A 16,975-nucleotide genomic window follows, 5' to 3' on the forward strand; every position below is an offset into this window, starting at 1 on the left:
GGTTGGTTTCTCTGTGCCTTCCTCAATCCCAATAATTCTTAAATTTGGTCTTTTCATGATGTCCCATAGTTCTTGGAGATTCTGTTCATGATTTCTTACCATCTTCTCTGTTTGGGCAACTTTATTTTCTAGATTAAGTATTTTGTCTTCATTGTCTGAGGTTCTGTCTTCCATGTGGTCTAGTTTTTGGTGATGCTTTCCATTGAGTTTTTTATTTAGTTTATTGTTTCCTTCATTTCAAAGATTTCCGTTTGGTTTTTTGTTTGAGAATCTCTATCTCTTTGTTGAAATGATCTTTTGCTTCCTGCAGTTGCTCTTTCAGCTTATTGGTATTATCATTCATTGCCTGCATGTGCTCTCTTATCTCATCCTTTGCTTTGCGAATCATCTTAATCATGTATAATTTGAAGTCCTTTTCTGACATTTCTTCTAACATACAGTCATTGGATTCTATTACTATAGAATCTAGATTTGTTTGGATCATTTTCTTCCCTTGTTTTTTCATGTTGTTCATGTCTCTTTCCCTCTAGCAGTGCAGATCTGGGGTATTGCAGATTTCACTATAGGCTTATAGTGGCCCTATAGGATTCCCAAACCTTTTCTTTAAGGGGAGATCAATATTAGCAGTGACCAATTCAGACACTATGCAATCCTAGACCAAATAGCCCCTATGAGGACAATAACAAAATTGTCATAATAAACAGAATGAGTTCAAATATTATCATCAGTAAAACAAACAGATTTGCAATAAGGTCTGCAGTTTGTAATGGAGGACAAAGAGGATGCAGAGGGATGTAGAATGTGGCTTTTAATGGGATAAGAAAAGAATATACAGAAGTTCTAGATAATAGGGTGAGAGTGTAATCAAGAGAAATTGGATGTTAGCATGCAAAATGGGAGAAAGAGACTCTGAGGGAACAGGTCAACAAAAGGAAAAGAGAGCAAGAAAAGTAAAGAAATAAAAACAAAATTTTTCAATCAGGAGAAAAAAGAAAATCTATAGTATAATATATAGTAATGAAACCTACTATAATATATAGTAATGAAAATCTACAGTATATATATAGTAATGAAACCCCCCAGCCTTCAGTAGCCTGATGCTTGAGAGGTACCTGACAATGAGCTTCAAGTCTCCAGCAGGCGTCTCAGGATGGGTTTTGCCCCACCTAAAATCAGAGCTATGGCTTCCAGGATTGTCTAAGATGGCTGCTCTAGCTTCAAAATGTGTTGGCAAATGGGGAGCTGTAGCTCAGGGTGTGGACGTGGTCAGCTGGAGGACCTGGAGGCGGGGTGCAGTTGGTCAGGCAGGTGTTCTGGAGGTCGGGTGTGTTTGTGTGATCCTGGAGGCTGGGTGCAATCAGTCTGTCTGGGGTCCCAGTGATAGGGCGCAGTCAGTTGGTCTGGGGGTCCTGGTGGCAGGGAGCAGTCAGTCGATGTGAGGGCCCCAGAGGCAGGGAGTGATCGGTCGGGCTGAGGGATCCTGGAGTCGGGGCTCAGTCAGTCCGGCCAGGGGTCCTACGGGGCCTGGCTGTTGTCTCAAAATGGCAGCAGCCACGTGTAATCAACCTGCAGGTACTGTAACAGTGAACTTCCAGTCAACAGCTGGCAGCTGGTGCTCCACTGGTGGTCAGCGATCAGTTTGCTGACTCTTGTCAGACGATCGGGAGGTAAACCTCGTGCATTGGGTAAGGCAGGCGAGAGGCAGGCAAATGGTGGATGATAGGCGCCTGACAGTGAGCAGTCTGCACTCAAAAAATGCGTAGGTATGCTGGCAGACTGCAGGTGATTACAGCAGACAAATGGGGTCAACAGCAGGGGATCGATAAGCAGCAAAAACTGCCTCACCAAGAAACAGATATCCTCTGCTTGAAACTGGAGTTACAGAGCAACAAGGAACGCAGCCTCCCTCTAGTCCGCCATCTTGGATCTCCATGATTGACCGAAATTTCATCTTTCAAGTGATCTAGAGTGTTGTTAATGCTTTTAGTTAAATTTTTAATTTGGTTTGTTGATTCCTTCATTTCGAGGGTTTCTGCTTGATTTCTTTCAGAATCTCTATCTCTTTCATAAACTGATCTTTTATTTTCTGTATTTTCTCTCAGATTTCACTCCTTATATTGTCCTTTACCTTGCTGATTAGTTCAACTCCTCCTGTGACATTTCTTCCACTGTGGTGTGGATGGATTCTATTATTGGTTTATTTGGGGTGATTCGTTCCCTTGCTTTTTCATTTTATTTGTGCTTTACTTATCTAAAACTATGAATCTGAGGCAGTAGAATTTCTACCCTGTGAACTTCTAGGGTCTCTGAAGGTTTCCAATATCTCACTGTTTAGTGGGAGATAAACAATGACAACAATGAATGCAAACCATATATAGCATTAAACCAAACAGTTCCTGCTGTGACAACTACAATGTTAATTATCCTAATAAACAGAAATGATATGATAGTTATTGCCTACAATAAAAATGGTAAGTTTGCAAAAGGTTCACAATTTTGAATGGTGAACAGGAAGAGAAGTGATATAGGATGTAATGATTATGAGTGGGGAGGAGAGAAGATAGAAGTAAAAGAGGAAGAGTGAAAGAAAGAACAATAGAGATTGGCTGTTAGCAGAAGAAAAACAAGGAAGAATTAAGGGATACAGGTGAGAGAAAAAATATATAAAGTAAAAATTTTGAAAAATAAAAATAAAAGAATACAAAATAAAACTGAAATATACTAATCAATTATCCTAGTCCTCCGAAAATGGATCCATGAAAAATCACTGGTTTCAAAATGCTAGAAATGAGAAAAACAACAAATATGTGTATGTATAAATGTCCATGAACAATTAAGGTCACCATTAAACAGAGAAAAAAGAGAAAGAGAGAAAAAAAATCTCAATGAAAAGTTAGAGAATTGCTTCTGTTGGAGTTCAAAAGATTCTCAGCTTCTCTTCTCAACAGTGTTAGATGGGGTTGTTTGTAGTGTGATACTCTACCCTCCAGATTCCTGGAGTGAATGAGTTAATCCCATAGTCCAAATTCCTGGAGGCACATAGTTTAGGCTTAGGTGGACTCAAGGCTCTTCCCTGAATGCCATTTGGCCTGGAGATTTTTAAATCAGTGCATCTCTAGGGGCCCTGGTCTTGGGTTCAGTCTCCAAAGTCAATCTCTCCTGACCTTGCCCTTTCAAATTCCTGGCCAGGTGCATCTGTCCCAGGTGGTCCAGTAAGCAGCCAGTTTGGTGGGTGAAGGGGTGAACCAGTTGGGTTTCCATGACCAATATTCCCCTATGTAAACCTCTCTCCATGTTTGATTTTCTCCTGGTCACTTAGGCATACTCTGTGTTGTGTGGTGTGGGTTTACCAGGCCTATATTTCTGGCCTAACTTGGGTTTGTCAACAGTCAGCTTCTGTAGCTGTCAGCCCTGGTGCTACCACTGCAAAATGGTTTCTTCCTCTGTCCTCCACACACTGCCAGGAGAGAAGGTGGCTTCTTTCCTGCATAAGAATATTGTGCACTATACTTTTCAGCTTAGTTGGGCAGTGTCTTTGATCTGTAAACTCTTCATACCAGATATGCCTCAGGCTTCCCCAAAATGTGGGTTCCTTTAATTCCCTAATCCCTCCACTTTGCTCATGGAGGGACTGCTCTGGTTCGTGCCTCTGGACACATCAGAGGTTAGGGTGCTGGGGATTTCTTCCTTATTATATTCACCCTCCTCAGTTCCCGAACTGTTTTGAGTGTCCAGTTTTAAATTCTAGTAAAGTCCTCCCTTTATTTATTTATTTATTTTTTGTTCACCCATGTTGCTAAGAAGCTGCGTGTCTGATTTCTTGGTTTCACACCATGGAGCAGCCAGGAAAGTGACCTCTATACTGCCATCTTGAAACCTCCTCAATTTTTTTTTTTTTTAATTTTGAGATAGGATTTCACTAAGTTGCTGAGGCTGGCTTGAACTTGCAGTCTTCCTGTCTCACCCTGCTGAGCTTCTGGATTTATAGGTGTGTGCCACCAAGAGTAGTTCCACTTGACTTTTTAAACTTAGTTTTCCTCTATAATATTCCTCATACCAGTGACCAGAATGGGCATTGTGTGAGTTTTTGATTTTGTGTTTTCTAAGTATGTATTCCAAACTGGAGAAATAACTATGAGGTGGGTCCAGAGATCTACTGGACCTACTAGAAAGAGATCTTAGCCAAAATTGAGTTAACTTGACCTTTGTAAGTGCCTACCCTGACTTTTTTGAACCACAATAGCATCTTAGATCTTCCTGAATTAGTGTCTTAGATCCATCGTTGGGATGCTCCTTGGAAGTATGATTAGGTTACTACCCTTGCATATTGTCACCCTGGTGAATGGTTGCTTGTTTTCTTGAGGAAGGCTAGGAGGAAGATTTACACTGTACCTTTTTTTTTCTTTCTTTTTTTTTTTTTTTTTTTTTGTGGTGCTGGGGATTTACATTGTACCTTTTTAACAGTATGCAGGGTTCCTAAAGGGACCTGTCCTCTTTATTCAAGGGTATCTTGGTCTGTGAACTAGCTCAAATCTGAGAAGCAATTGAGGGTCAGTACTCTCTTTTTTGACCTACTTCTGGTAATTAGACCCAGAGAGTTTCTACTTATACAAATAAAAGAAGACCTTAAGTAGGCATTAGTTCTAAGAACATGATGATCAGCTAATTATGATCAGTTGACATCATGATCATCAGTTAACTCTCTGATTCTAGTGATCTTCATGGGTCAAGCCTTTTTGTTTATTGCTTTGACTCCATCCTTTATGGTAACCATGTTCACTTTATCTCTGAAAATTAACAGTTACCACTTGAGCTGTATTCCCCAAGATCCCATCACTCCCATTCAATTTAGGGAACCCATTTGATTTTACCATTTCCTATAATTATTCTTGGATTTTTTTTTTTTTTTTTTTTTTGTCCTGAGGAATGAACCTAGTGTTTAATCACTCACTGAGCCACATCCCCAGCCCTTTTTATTTTTTGAGACAGGGTCTCACTAAGTTGCTTTTTTAAGGGCCTTTTTAAGTTGCTAAAGCTGGCCTTGAACTTTCAATCCTGTTGCCTCAGCCTCCTGAGTACCTGGGATTACAGGCATGCCCCACCATGACTGGTTTATTCTTGTCTTGAAAGCCACACAGTGTTCTGGAAGGCTTTGGCTCCCTTCACCAGCATGTTTCTCAAGGCTTGGAGAAGGAAATGTTTTCTGGAGTCTCCCAAGGGACATAGAGAGTGGATGAGTAGGACTTACATAATAAATACTTTCCATATGTTAGCAAAGTTATGAGCCTTTTTCCTTAAATACTCCAGAATGAGCACCAATTTTTCCAAGATAATGAAGATGTTTATGACCTCAGTGATTAAGATGAGTTAATATGCAGAATGTAGTCTGAGCTTGAAAAGTATAACTGCCAGCAAAATATGTTTATGTTTTAGTGCTTTTAGAATAAGAAGGCATTTTTTAATCAGTGCATTATGTAGTGAATGTTTATTTTTTTATTGAGTGAAAATAAAATCCATTTGAATGGTGTTTTCTATTTTCTACTACATGATAAAAAATCAGTATCAAACAACAGGATCCCCCCTCCTTCATGTTTTTTCCTCTTATCTTTTAAAAGAAGCTCAGTCTTTGTCTTAAATTTTGTTATTTCTTAATTCTCCCCTTTGGGAGTCTTGCAGGATATAGGTAAGAGAATGACTGAGAAGGTAGAGGAGATGAATTTACCTCATTCATTACTACTTACTGTTTTTACTGTGGAACTGTAGCTTACTGAGGTAATAACAGCAGTACGAGTTATATCATGTGAATATACGAATATGTATAAAGAGTCCCACTATTATGTATAATCTAATGTACCAATAAAAAATTAAAAAGAAAAACCATTTCTGTTTTTCAAAAAGTAGAAACATTTACTTTTTGAGATTGTCTGAAAGGAAACATTTAAATGAAGGGTTTTAGAACCTTTTCTTCTTCCCTGTCTACTTGAACTTTTTTTTTGTGGGCTACTAATTCAAGGAAAGATTGCCAAAGTTTAGCTAGAGTTGAAACCTACTTAAAAGTGAGGGGGAGAAATTGAAGTAGGGAATAATTTTGTGAAATTTTAGGCTGGTACCTAAGTTCAGAGACGTGGGTAGAGAGGAGGAGAGAGGAAAACAAAAGATTCTGAGTTGCTATTATTGAGATATAAAGTGTTCTGATGTATCTGTCCTTCACTTGGTATTTGATCTTTGAAAAGCCAATTATGACCACTGTTCAAATCTTTTTTAGTGCTCTTTGTATATGAGTTTTTAAACCTCCCTCTGATAGGATAGTTTTAATAGTCCAGTGTTTTTTGGACCATAGTGTAGTGATTAAAATATTTTTAGCTTAAACCAAATCAGTGAGTAAGTTTCTTTTATTTGTGGACATTTATTTTGTTTGTAAAGGGACCAGTAAGTACTTCTTTTTATTATAGATATTGGTGGGACATAAAGCATACTCTGTACCTCAGCTAAACTTTATTTATAGACATTTTCAGGCAAGAAAACTTTATTTTATGAAGATTATAAAAAATGTGCATAGGTCAGTAAGGACAGGGCATTTTGTCCCTTTACTCCTGAACACTCAAGGTGATTTTATTCTGAATTTCTGAGAGGAAGTTTTCTTCCTTATTATAAAAACTAGCAGATTTCCTGAGTGTCCTTGAATAATTTATTCATGGACTACTTTGTGTAGTGGCAAAAGAAAAGAATTTTATATTACATATTTTATCTTGTGCAAGAGAGTAATTTAAAACTTTTTTTTTGGTAAGACCTTTAATGAAATTTTTAGTGAGTTGTCTTTCCAACTCATAGTCACAACCATTTCCATGGCTCAAAACTGTGTATTTTTTTTTCCTAGCTGTAATAAATGTTGTTTTCATATTACTTTTAGTTTTTAAGTTAAATATTATTCTTACGTTTAAGAATATTTAAGGTGTATCCATACTTAAGATAGTGTTTAAGTATACCTTAATAAATGTCATAACTTCATTGGTCCTTTCCCTGAGATTAAAACAATATATATTACCAGTACTCTGAGATGAATTACATAATCTATTGTTAACTGAGCAATTTTCCCCTTTTCTGTTTTTTTTCCTTCATTACCGCCTTCTCCCATCTTTTATAAGTTCCAGTCTTTGAACACGTAAAAGAAAGTTGATGATCTTATGAAGCGATCTACTTACAGTCTCTCCCTCTTATTAGATTGTAAATTGTATATAGACAGAAACTACACTGACTTTGCTCACCTCTGTATGCATAATGCCTAAGATTAGTAAACAATAGGAATTCAGTAAATAAGTTGAAGGAATGACTGAATAATAAAACATATTATGAATACTTCTTTTTAAAGTTATCTAATATATTGAAATATTTAGATTATAAATATGGGGAAAGTTATAACAGGAAATGAAAATATTTTTAATATGAATGGTTTAAAACTAAATTTTGGTACTTATTTTTGACATTTAAAGAATAGTAAAATAGGGGGCTGGGGAGATAGCTCAGTCAGTAGAGTGCTTGCCTTGTAAGCACAAGGCCCTGGGTTCTATCCCCAGCACCCAAAAAAAAAAAAAAAAAAAAAGAATAATAAAATAAAAAATCAATTTAAAGTGGTTTTTAAAACTCAACTTTTGATTATTTTGAGTTAATATTTGAAATTATATTTGACCACATGAACTTGATTAATTTACTAATTTAACTTAGAGCCCAACTAAATTAAAGTAGTTTGAGGGTATAATATGGAAATACTCATATTTTTACAATGAATATCAGTCTTAAGTGTTTTAATTGAAACATGATGTCAGTCATGTAGATAATAACATTTTTATTGTTTATTTCAACTTGTATCTTAAGAATTTTAAGGATTGAAGAATATTTCCAAGCATAAAAGAAGAGTATATACTCTTGGGTTCAGAAGTTGTTATTTAAGCAAAATAGTATGTTATAAAAAGTTTGGCTGATCAGAAACACAAGGACCAAAGTACATTTATTCAATTTCCCAAAACAATGGTATTATATTCATTTAATTGTTGGGTAACAGGTACATATGAACACTGCCATTAGGAGATAATGGAGGAAAAAAAAAGAATTAATATTATATGGATTGATAAGATAGAAAATAGCCATAAATTTGAACTTGGTATATCATTAACTTCAGTTAACTTGTTTAGAGAGGCTGTTACTCCTTGGTTATACAGCAGTATAATAGAGAATAAAATTTTGCTCAATGTTTTATAATGTCTTTCACCTCTAATTGTAATATCTCTGTTACGGTTTGCTTAGCTTTTGTGCCTATGTGACTTTAAGGGTATATTGTCAGCCTATATTTTCCTCTAGGTATCCACAAGGACAAAGATAAACCTCCCAGCTTCCCTGTTGTCCTTGAGACTTTGAGGCGTACCTTGACAGATTACCAGAACAAGCTGGAAGATGCATCTAATGAGGTAACACTTGCACTGTTTGGCTCCACACATATAGCCTTCAGCTCATACCAGTACGTATCCCTGGCTTATTACAAAGGTCAAAAAGATTGGGAATGTTGAATTGACAGCCTCACAGATATAAAAAATAATAAATTGTCAGTGTTCCTTCTTTAAGTGTGGCCTAAAGTGTAGTGTCTCACGTATAGTTTTATAACTCATCAGGCTAATTTTTATTTTCAAAGTTATGAATACTTCTTGGACTTCATAATCTTTTTTAATTTTATAAAATAGTTGTGCAAGCCATTAATGTTAATATGTGTTGTATTTAAATGTAATTGTTTTATGACATGTGAATTAGGTAATGGGAATTTAGGTTTTTGTCAGTATTTTAGTTTAAGAATTCTACAAGCTATGGAAAATGTAATAAAAAAGAAATTAGTTTTCATTCTCTAAAGGGAGTAAAGTGTTGTTAGAAGTTTCTAAAAACAAATATCCGTTTGATGTAGCCTGGAAGCTTTTAGTTTGCTGATTGAAAAAGCTCATGCTTCTATTTATCATCTCATTTGTATTGTTTAATGTGTGAGTTGATAATTTTCTTGGGTATTAAAATGTTTTATGAATTCGTGCTTTAAAAATTGAAGAGTTTGTCTAGTTACATCTTGTCAAATTAGCATATGAAGTAATTACATTAAATACAATTAGTTGGCAAAACAACAGATTGTTCAGCCTAAGACAAGTCACATAGCATTCAATTTATTGTTTTTCTCTTTCTTTTATATAATACAAAGGCCATAAAACCATTATATTTATATGGTAGAGGCTGATTTTATTTTAGTTAGCTAAGGTAAACAAAGGAGGAAAAATGAGTCAACTTAATGTCCTCTATAATTGTTCAAAAGGAAAAAAAGAAAGTGACCAATCAAGTAATTAAATTTCTATGAAGAGCAAATATTGCTAAGTCTTTCCCAGTGAGACAAGATGACCTGTATTGTTAGTAGTTTATGAAACTCTTCTGAGGCCTAGGTCTGGAAGCTGCAGGGTAACTAAGAACATATTACCCACAGCGAATTGTTATTTGGGAGGATGAATGTCACATGATCCTCAGCACAGTTGAAAAGTCGACTCAGCAGGCTTTGGCTTAGTAATGTGCTTTGTTGTGAACCAGTGCCAGAGACAGCAGTGGGGAGACCAAAGGGGTGGCTGCAAAGAAAGCAAAAAGAGCAGTCTGACAGAAAGAAGAATGAACTGTCAAAGAAAATAAATCACAAGCGGTGCAGGACCAACTGATGACCTGCCACAAGCCTTCCCAGTAGGACTGCATGTGACCGACCCTGAAGTTGTCATATGGAGTGAGAGACCTGTGAATACCCTCATGATGTATAGAAAAACAGTCTTCTGCTCTGTTCTTTTTTCTTTCTTTATAGATACCACTGCTTCTGGCATTTTGGTCCAGTAGGATTTTAAGAATAAAGTTATATTTGTTTACAGTAAGAATGAAATCCTTTATCCAGACATCTAGTAAAAATACAATAATAACATCACTGACATTTTAAGGTTGAATACTTTTTAGCCATGTGAGCTTGTGACAGAAACAACACATGATTTAACCAAAAGAGGTATTTTAGTTAAAACTCTTAATTACTATCAAAAATTTTGATTTAAGTAGTATAAAAAATCACTTAAAGGTTAGCTTTTGAGTTAACTACCCCTGAAAAATGTTAAAAAGTTACTTTTCTTTCATCAGATAAACAGCATGAACGATGCTAAGGAAAAGGCATCTAATGAACTTGATTCTACCAAACAGAAGATTGAATATCACACTAAAAATATAAAGGTATTAGGATTTCTTACATTAAGAAGCAAATATAATTATTTAGGGACTGTTTTAAAGAAGAGATATCTGAGAAAAATCTTCTTTGCTTTAAGTATATTTGGATACATTTTTAAGTTTTTGTTGATCATAGTAACAACAGTGTTTTTCTTTAAAAAAAAACTTGGTTGGAAATTATTTTGGTTAAAGAGGAAACAGATTTCTCTGCTGTAATATCATAGATTTAAAAAATAATTTGAGATTTAATGTCCTACCTTTGATCTATGTTAATCATATTTTGCATAAACACATCTGTATTTGGAATCACTTCTCATCTTTTTAGGGCAGAACCATTGTTTTTAGTACATCATGTCTGGTAATGGGCTAAGGCCACAGCTGGTTAAAGTCCAGAAAAAGTTTATTTTCTGTGCTGGTTTTATGCACTCTATCTTTACAAAATTTGAGTTGCTGAGTCTTGTTTATTATATTGGTTCATGTTGAGTTTGTCATGGAGACACTTTAATAGAATTTGTTAAGGTTAAGAAACTAATAGTTCAGCAGGGTTTTATGCCACATATTTGAGACTTGTATTAGTATGGAATTCATAGGAGAGTAAATGTCCTTATATTAAATGTAAAAAGATTTACTTTATTACATAAAATGTTATTAAAATTTTTTGAATCACCAGGTTATTTTCTTGTAATGAGTTGAAAATAAAGCTTCCTTCAAAGAGTTTTTGGAATAAGCCATTTTATTCACATTTTATGTAAATGCTGAAACACAACAGATTTTCTAACTTTTGAGCTAAAATATTATACTTGGAAAATATATCTAGTAAAATACTTTAATGTTTAGCATTATAAGTGCGTGCTTGATTCTTTTGTATTAGCTTTGAATGTTTCATATTTTGTATTTGTGTGCTTGCTGTCCTGATTCTCTCCTATATGGTCTACAGTCTTTTTGTGTCTTTGACAGGAACTTCAAGATAAACTCACTGATGTTCATAAAGAATTAAGTCATTTACGCACTAAATGTGCAGACCGAGAGGCTTTAATAAGCACTTTAAAAATGGAGCTACAAAATGTGCTGCACTGTTGGGAGAAAGAAAAGTCTCGAGCAGCTCAGTGTGAAAGTGAACTGCAGAAACTTTCCCAGGCTTTCCATAAAGACACGGAGGTATTGCCTGAAACTGGAAGATGGCTAGGGAAACTTTTCACTAATCTCAGTTTTATATTTTTTTATGTGTTTATATGTACCACGTGACTACCTTTACTCATATATGATTTATTTAAAAAATTGGGGCTAGGATTGTGGCTCAGTGGCAGAGCGCTTGCTAGCACGTGGGAAGCATTGGATTTGATTCTCAGCACTGCATATAAGTAAATAAAATAAAGGTCCATTGCCAACTAAAAAAATATTTTAAAAAAATTGTTCTGAGGGTTGGGGTTGTAGCTCAGTGGTAGAGCACTTGCCTAGCACATTGAGGCACTGGGTTCAATCCTCAGCACCATGTAAAATAAAGAAAGAAAGAAAGAAAGAAAGAAGTAAGTTATTATGTCCAAAAAAATTTTTTTAAATTGTTAATTTGAGCTGGATGTGGTGGTGCATGTTGTAATCTTAGTAATTCAGGAGACTTAAACAGGATTGCAAGTTTGAGGCCAGCCTCAGCAACTTAGTGAGTCCCTAAGCAATTTAAGGAGACCCTGTCCCAAAATAAAAAAAAGTAAATACAAAGGGGTAAGATGTAGCTCAGTGTTAAAGCACCCCTGGGTTCAATCCCTAGTACCACAAAATAAGAAAAAAAGTCCCTAAAAAACAGAAAAAAAAATTATTCTGAGCTAAGTATTTTGCAGTCTTCATGACAGCTGTAAAATCAGTTATTCCATTACAGGGGTGTCATCCTGTTTTGTGAGAAAAGTAATATAGTTCAACCCTTCCATCACTTGGACCATCAATTTTCCTTGACTATTTAGATCATCATATCTCAAGCTGCTGAGTTCTTAACTGTTCTTTCAAGGTTTGTCTGTTTGCCAATGACAAAATTATTTTTTATTTCAGTAATTCTGCAGCTTGGTATGGTGGAAAAAGTATGATTTTTGTAGTCAGATAGACCTAACCTGAACTTGGATACTTGGTATTTCTGTTTACTAACAATGTAATTGTGGCCAAGCCACATAACTAGTCTCTTCACATCTCAGTATTCTTGTTTGTAAAGCAGGAATAATATCTATGTTAGTAGACTGTGTCCTTACTGTTTATAATTGTAGGGTATTAACAAAAATTTAGAAAAATAAAAGTTCTATAGAATTAAAACTTCTTTGGGATGACTTGGAGAGTTGTCTGCCCATTTTTATTTATTAATGACTTATTAAAATATAAAAATTTTACATTCTGTATGAGCCTGTGTGAATGGAATTATTATCTTATATTTTCTTTAACCCATGGGATATTGCTCTAGTGTAGTGAGTGGAATTGGTTTATCTAAAGTTATCCTGCATATTGAGTTCATTACTCTAACAAATAGGAACAGGAATGCCAAGAGAGCAAAAGGAAACATTCTTTCCACTCTTCTTATAGTCTGGGATTTAAATTGTGTCCACATGAAGGGATTGGAATTGTTCTACACATCAGATAATGATTAGAGTAAAGGAAACTAGAAGCCTGACTATATTGTAAAGTCAGCATGTCTACAGCATTGTGGTTGGGTTCAAAATGTGTGAATTGATTTTGGATCTTGTGATTCTCTTTTCACGCCGAATGGATGATTATCATGCTTGGTTTATCATAGCCCAAGCTAAAAGGATCTAGTGGTGACAATGAATGTTTCTTAAGGATGAATGTAATCCCTTGGCACAAATGTAGAGGAGAAGAATTTTAGTGCCTGAATATTACATTTGGGTATTTATAGTTTTTAATATATTTATACATCTCAACCTAATGCAAAAGCCATCTTTCACTGCTTTTTAAAGGACAGTGCAGGGCTGCGGACACAGTTTAGTGGCAGAGTGCTTTCCTGGCATGTGTGAGGTCTTGGGTTCAATTCCTAGCACTGCGAAAAAAAAAAAAAAAAAGCATAGCACATTTACATAATCCTTTTTTCTGATTTCTTGACTCAAATTTGTGGTTTTAACCACATTTTAAAATCTTTGGTTTTAAAATTATTGTATTTGGAAAAAGTAAGGTGGCATATAGAATGAATTGGTTATACACATTTTGAAATATTAAGGAAAACTATTTCTACAGTTTCCAATTCCAAAACCTTTTTACACACCGTAGTGTTTTTTTTTTTTTTTTTTTTTTTTTTTTAATCTAGCAGGTTAGACTTCTCATTTTAAAGTTTCTTTTTCAAAAAAATGTTCTTACTGATCTACAAAAGCATCTTGAGGGAACTTATTTCATCCATATAGGATATTCATTTTGCAACTTAACAATTACCTTGTCTTTGAGTTCCATGCTTTGGGACTTTATAGATGAAATACCTTATTAAGGGAGCCATTTAACTCTACAGTAAGTAAATTCTTGTGTGTTCAGGATAGGATCAGATTTATCTAAATTTTAGGTTACAGTAAGTATTTCTGGGTCATTCAACAATAGATAGTTTAGTTATTATAATAATGTGCTTTTAAAGGACCTTTAAAGAAGCATATTTCTAATTGGACATTTTTGAAAATATTTCTTAGGCAGCTATATCCACACTTTTTTTTTTTTTTTGCCTGTAATTCTTAAACACCTACAAATGCCCAGTGTGGCACATACTATATAAACTTATAAGTGGGGAAAACAAATGAGTCCTTCTTCCATATCTTTCATATCACTCTCTACTTTGCCTAAGGGGCTTAGGATAGATTTCCTATAAGTGGTAAGGAAACTGGAGTCTCTGGAGTAGGAAGAAAGCTGAGTAATTGTGTATGTGTAAAGTACAGATATTGGTATAACTTTTTCTTCATCAGAATTGAATAACACTCTTCTCTATATTGTTTGACTTAGTTGTTTTAGAAAATGTAAACATGAAATAATAGACTTGCCATATTGACTTCCAATTAGAAAGGTTCATAAACAAGAAGTCTGAACACCTCATGTTACATCAAGGGAGCCGAATAGGTGCTTACTCAGACCACATCCTTATGAGCAGCAAAGCTGGGGTTGAACCCTGATCTACTGGCTTCTCGATGTCAGAGTTTGGTTTTGAATACCATGCATAAGCAATTTCAAGTAGTCTATCTAATGCTTGGTTTTGAATGTTAAAAAGTCATTAAATAACAGTATCTGAAACTTGAGTATTTTAATTTCTATGTTTTAAAAATAAATTCTTCACTAATGTATTATGTGTCTTACCTCTTTATAATGTTTACAAACAAATTAATTTGTCTTTTTTTCTTGCAGGAGAAGCTAACCTTCCTTCATACCTTGTATCAGCACTTGGTAGCAGGCTGTGTGCTCATAAAACAACCAGAAGGCATGTTGGATAAATTCTCTTGGTCTGAGCTTTGTGCAGTCTTGCAGGAGAATGTTGATGCCCTCATTGCAGACCTCACCAGGGCTAATGAGAAGGTAACTGTCCTCAGGCACCAGATACCTCTATTAAATTCAGTGACATTTGTCCACATCACAGTATCATTAAGAGGGGCTGACATTCATCTTATTTCAAAAAGAATTTGGATGTTAATAATTCAATACCATTAATTATGGCTTGTCTACAACTCAGTTTGATGCCATTGCTGTGGGCATGTAAATGTGACTGAAGTCTGTATGAAGTCTCTAAGCTCCACTTTCTGAGCAGGACATGCTAATACTACTAGCCAGTATTAGCCACAGGGACCTAATTAAAAGAAAATAAATTAATCTTACTGATGAAGCAATTCAAAGAACTTAGTCATTTACATTAATAAACCAACTCTTTATGTTAGCATAAAATAGAAACAGGATACAGTTATTCAAAAACATGATCTTGAAATTCTTTGCTTAGGAAATATGAGGTGTTATTTTAAAAGCACTTAGAAAATTTTAAATTATATACTTATGACTTGTTTCTTGAAATACAACAAACTGTATATAAGAAAGCCCAATCCATGTTTTAGAAGGTAAGATATATATTTTGTAGAATGAAACAGTAAACTTTTATGGTCTCTTTCCCATTTCACAAGCCTAGGAATTTTTCCAATAATTGCTTTTGGTTACAGAAAATTTACATGGTTTAGAAGATCAACATGTCAATGTTGAAGGTATTGTTTTTTATCCTGAGTCTGTTGAACTGGTTAGAACCGTGTTTATGCAGTCTCAGTCTTTTATTTATTTATTTATTTATTTTTCTCTTTTTTTTTTTTTCTTTTTTCAGTCTCAGTCTTAGTTAAAAATGACATTTGCTCTTAAGAGACAGGAAGGGAAAAACTGTTTTGTAAGTTTTAAAAAAAATCTGTTGAACAAATAAAACAGCCCAATTTCAGGGTGAGATTTCTTATTGTTGAACATTTTACCTTGATTCTATTGGCAAATACAACCAGAGGCATTGAGAAGTATTGAGAAATGAGAGACTAAAGTGTAAGAAGCACAGATGCTATTTGTGATTGAGAATGTGTATATAATGGGTTTAAAATTACTGATAATTAAAATGAGTGTTTTAACCCTCTGAGATGGTATCAGTTAAATTTTTCATAGTTTCAGAACATCATTTTTTTGTCATACATTTTAGAAGATAATATTTTTCTTTTTGATGTTTGTTAGATTTAAAAATGATTGAAATATTCGGCTTGGTAATGTGTAATTACCAAGATTTGTAATTCTCATTTGAATTCTTCCTTTCTCCTCTAGATAGCTGAATAGATGGAATTTTGGTTCCTGAAGTAAGAATATCTTCTTAATCATCTCATTAAAATTGATTATAGAATGAGTAACTTTATTATAAAGAGAAGAATAAAAGTTTGTGTCTAAGTCTACAAATGTTACTATTTCTGCTAAAATATCATAATTTATCTTGCTAATTCCTATTAGTATATTTATATTTTAATTTAAAAATTTCAGATGATCTTAACTAATAAAATATAGTAGAAGATTTGGATTGTTTTGTGATGGAAGTAATTTGTTAGTATATCTCACTGTGTTTCATTTCTCCTTATAGATAAGCCATCTAGAATACATCTGTAAAAACAAGTCTGACACAATGAGAGAGCTTCAACAGACTCAGGAAGACACCTTTAACAAAGTGGCAGAACAGATCAAAGCCCAAGAGAGCTGTTGGCATAAACAAAAGAAGGAACTGGAACTGCAGTATTCTGAACTTCTTCTTGAGGTACAGAAGAGGGCACAGGTATGCTACTGTACAAAAAGCTTTAAAAAGTGGGTTTGAGGGCTGGGGAGGTAGCTCAGTTGGTAGAGTGCTTGCCTTGCAAGCACAAGGCCCTGGGTTCAATCCCCAGCACCACAAAAAAAAAAAAAGTGGGTTTGACCAGATTTTTTTCATACCAATTCCAAATCAATTTAAAACTTTATGAGAACTCCACAGAACTTGTTTAGAAACACACACACACACACACACACACACACACACACACACACACACACACACACACCCCGTCATATAAACATAAATGTACCCACAGATAGGTATTATGTGTATGTATTAAGGATTATTTTCACTTAAGTTTGGAAAGATGAGTTTTTGGTTAAAACATCTCAGGATGCATTGTTCAATTACATGCTAAAATTATATATCTTTTATTTTAAAAAT

General features: G+C 34.7%; 1 protein-coding gene across 6 annotated transcripts in view; it reads left to right on the forward strand.

Moving 5' to 3' along the window:
- The window catches only part of CCDC171 (coiled-coil domain containing 171), a 455,940-nt gene that overhangs the window by 150,348 nt on the left and 288,617 nt on the right, over positions 1-16,975 (forward strand). For all 6 annotated transcript variants that reach the window (XM_079112670.1, XM_079112671.1, XM_079112672.1 and 3 more), the window contains 5 exons: positions 8,356-8,462; positions 10,186-10,275; positions 11,227-11,427; positions 14,635-14,802; positions 16,367-16,555. In XM_079112670.1, coding sequence (XP_078968796.1) covers positions 8,356-8,462; positions 10,186-10,275; positions 11,227-11,427; positions 14,635-14,802; positions 16,367-16,555 — 755 coding nt within the window. The remainder of the gene's footprint in view (positions 1-8,355; positions 8,463-10,185; positions 10,276-11,226; positions 11,428-14,634; positions 14,803-16,366; positions 16,556-16,975) is intronic.

This window comes from Sciurus vulgaris (assembly GCF_902686455.1).
Source record: "Sciurus vulgaris genome assembly, chromosome: 15".
NCBI classification, from domain to species: Eukaryota; Metazoa; Chordata; class Mammalia; order Rodentia; family Sciuridae; genus Sciurus; species Sciurus vulgaris.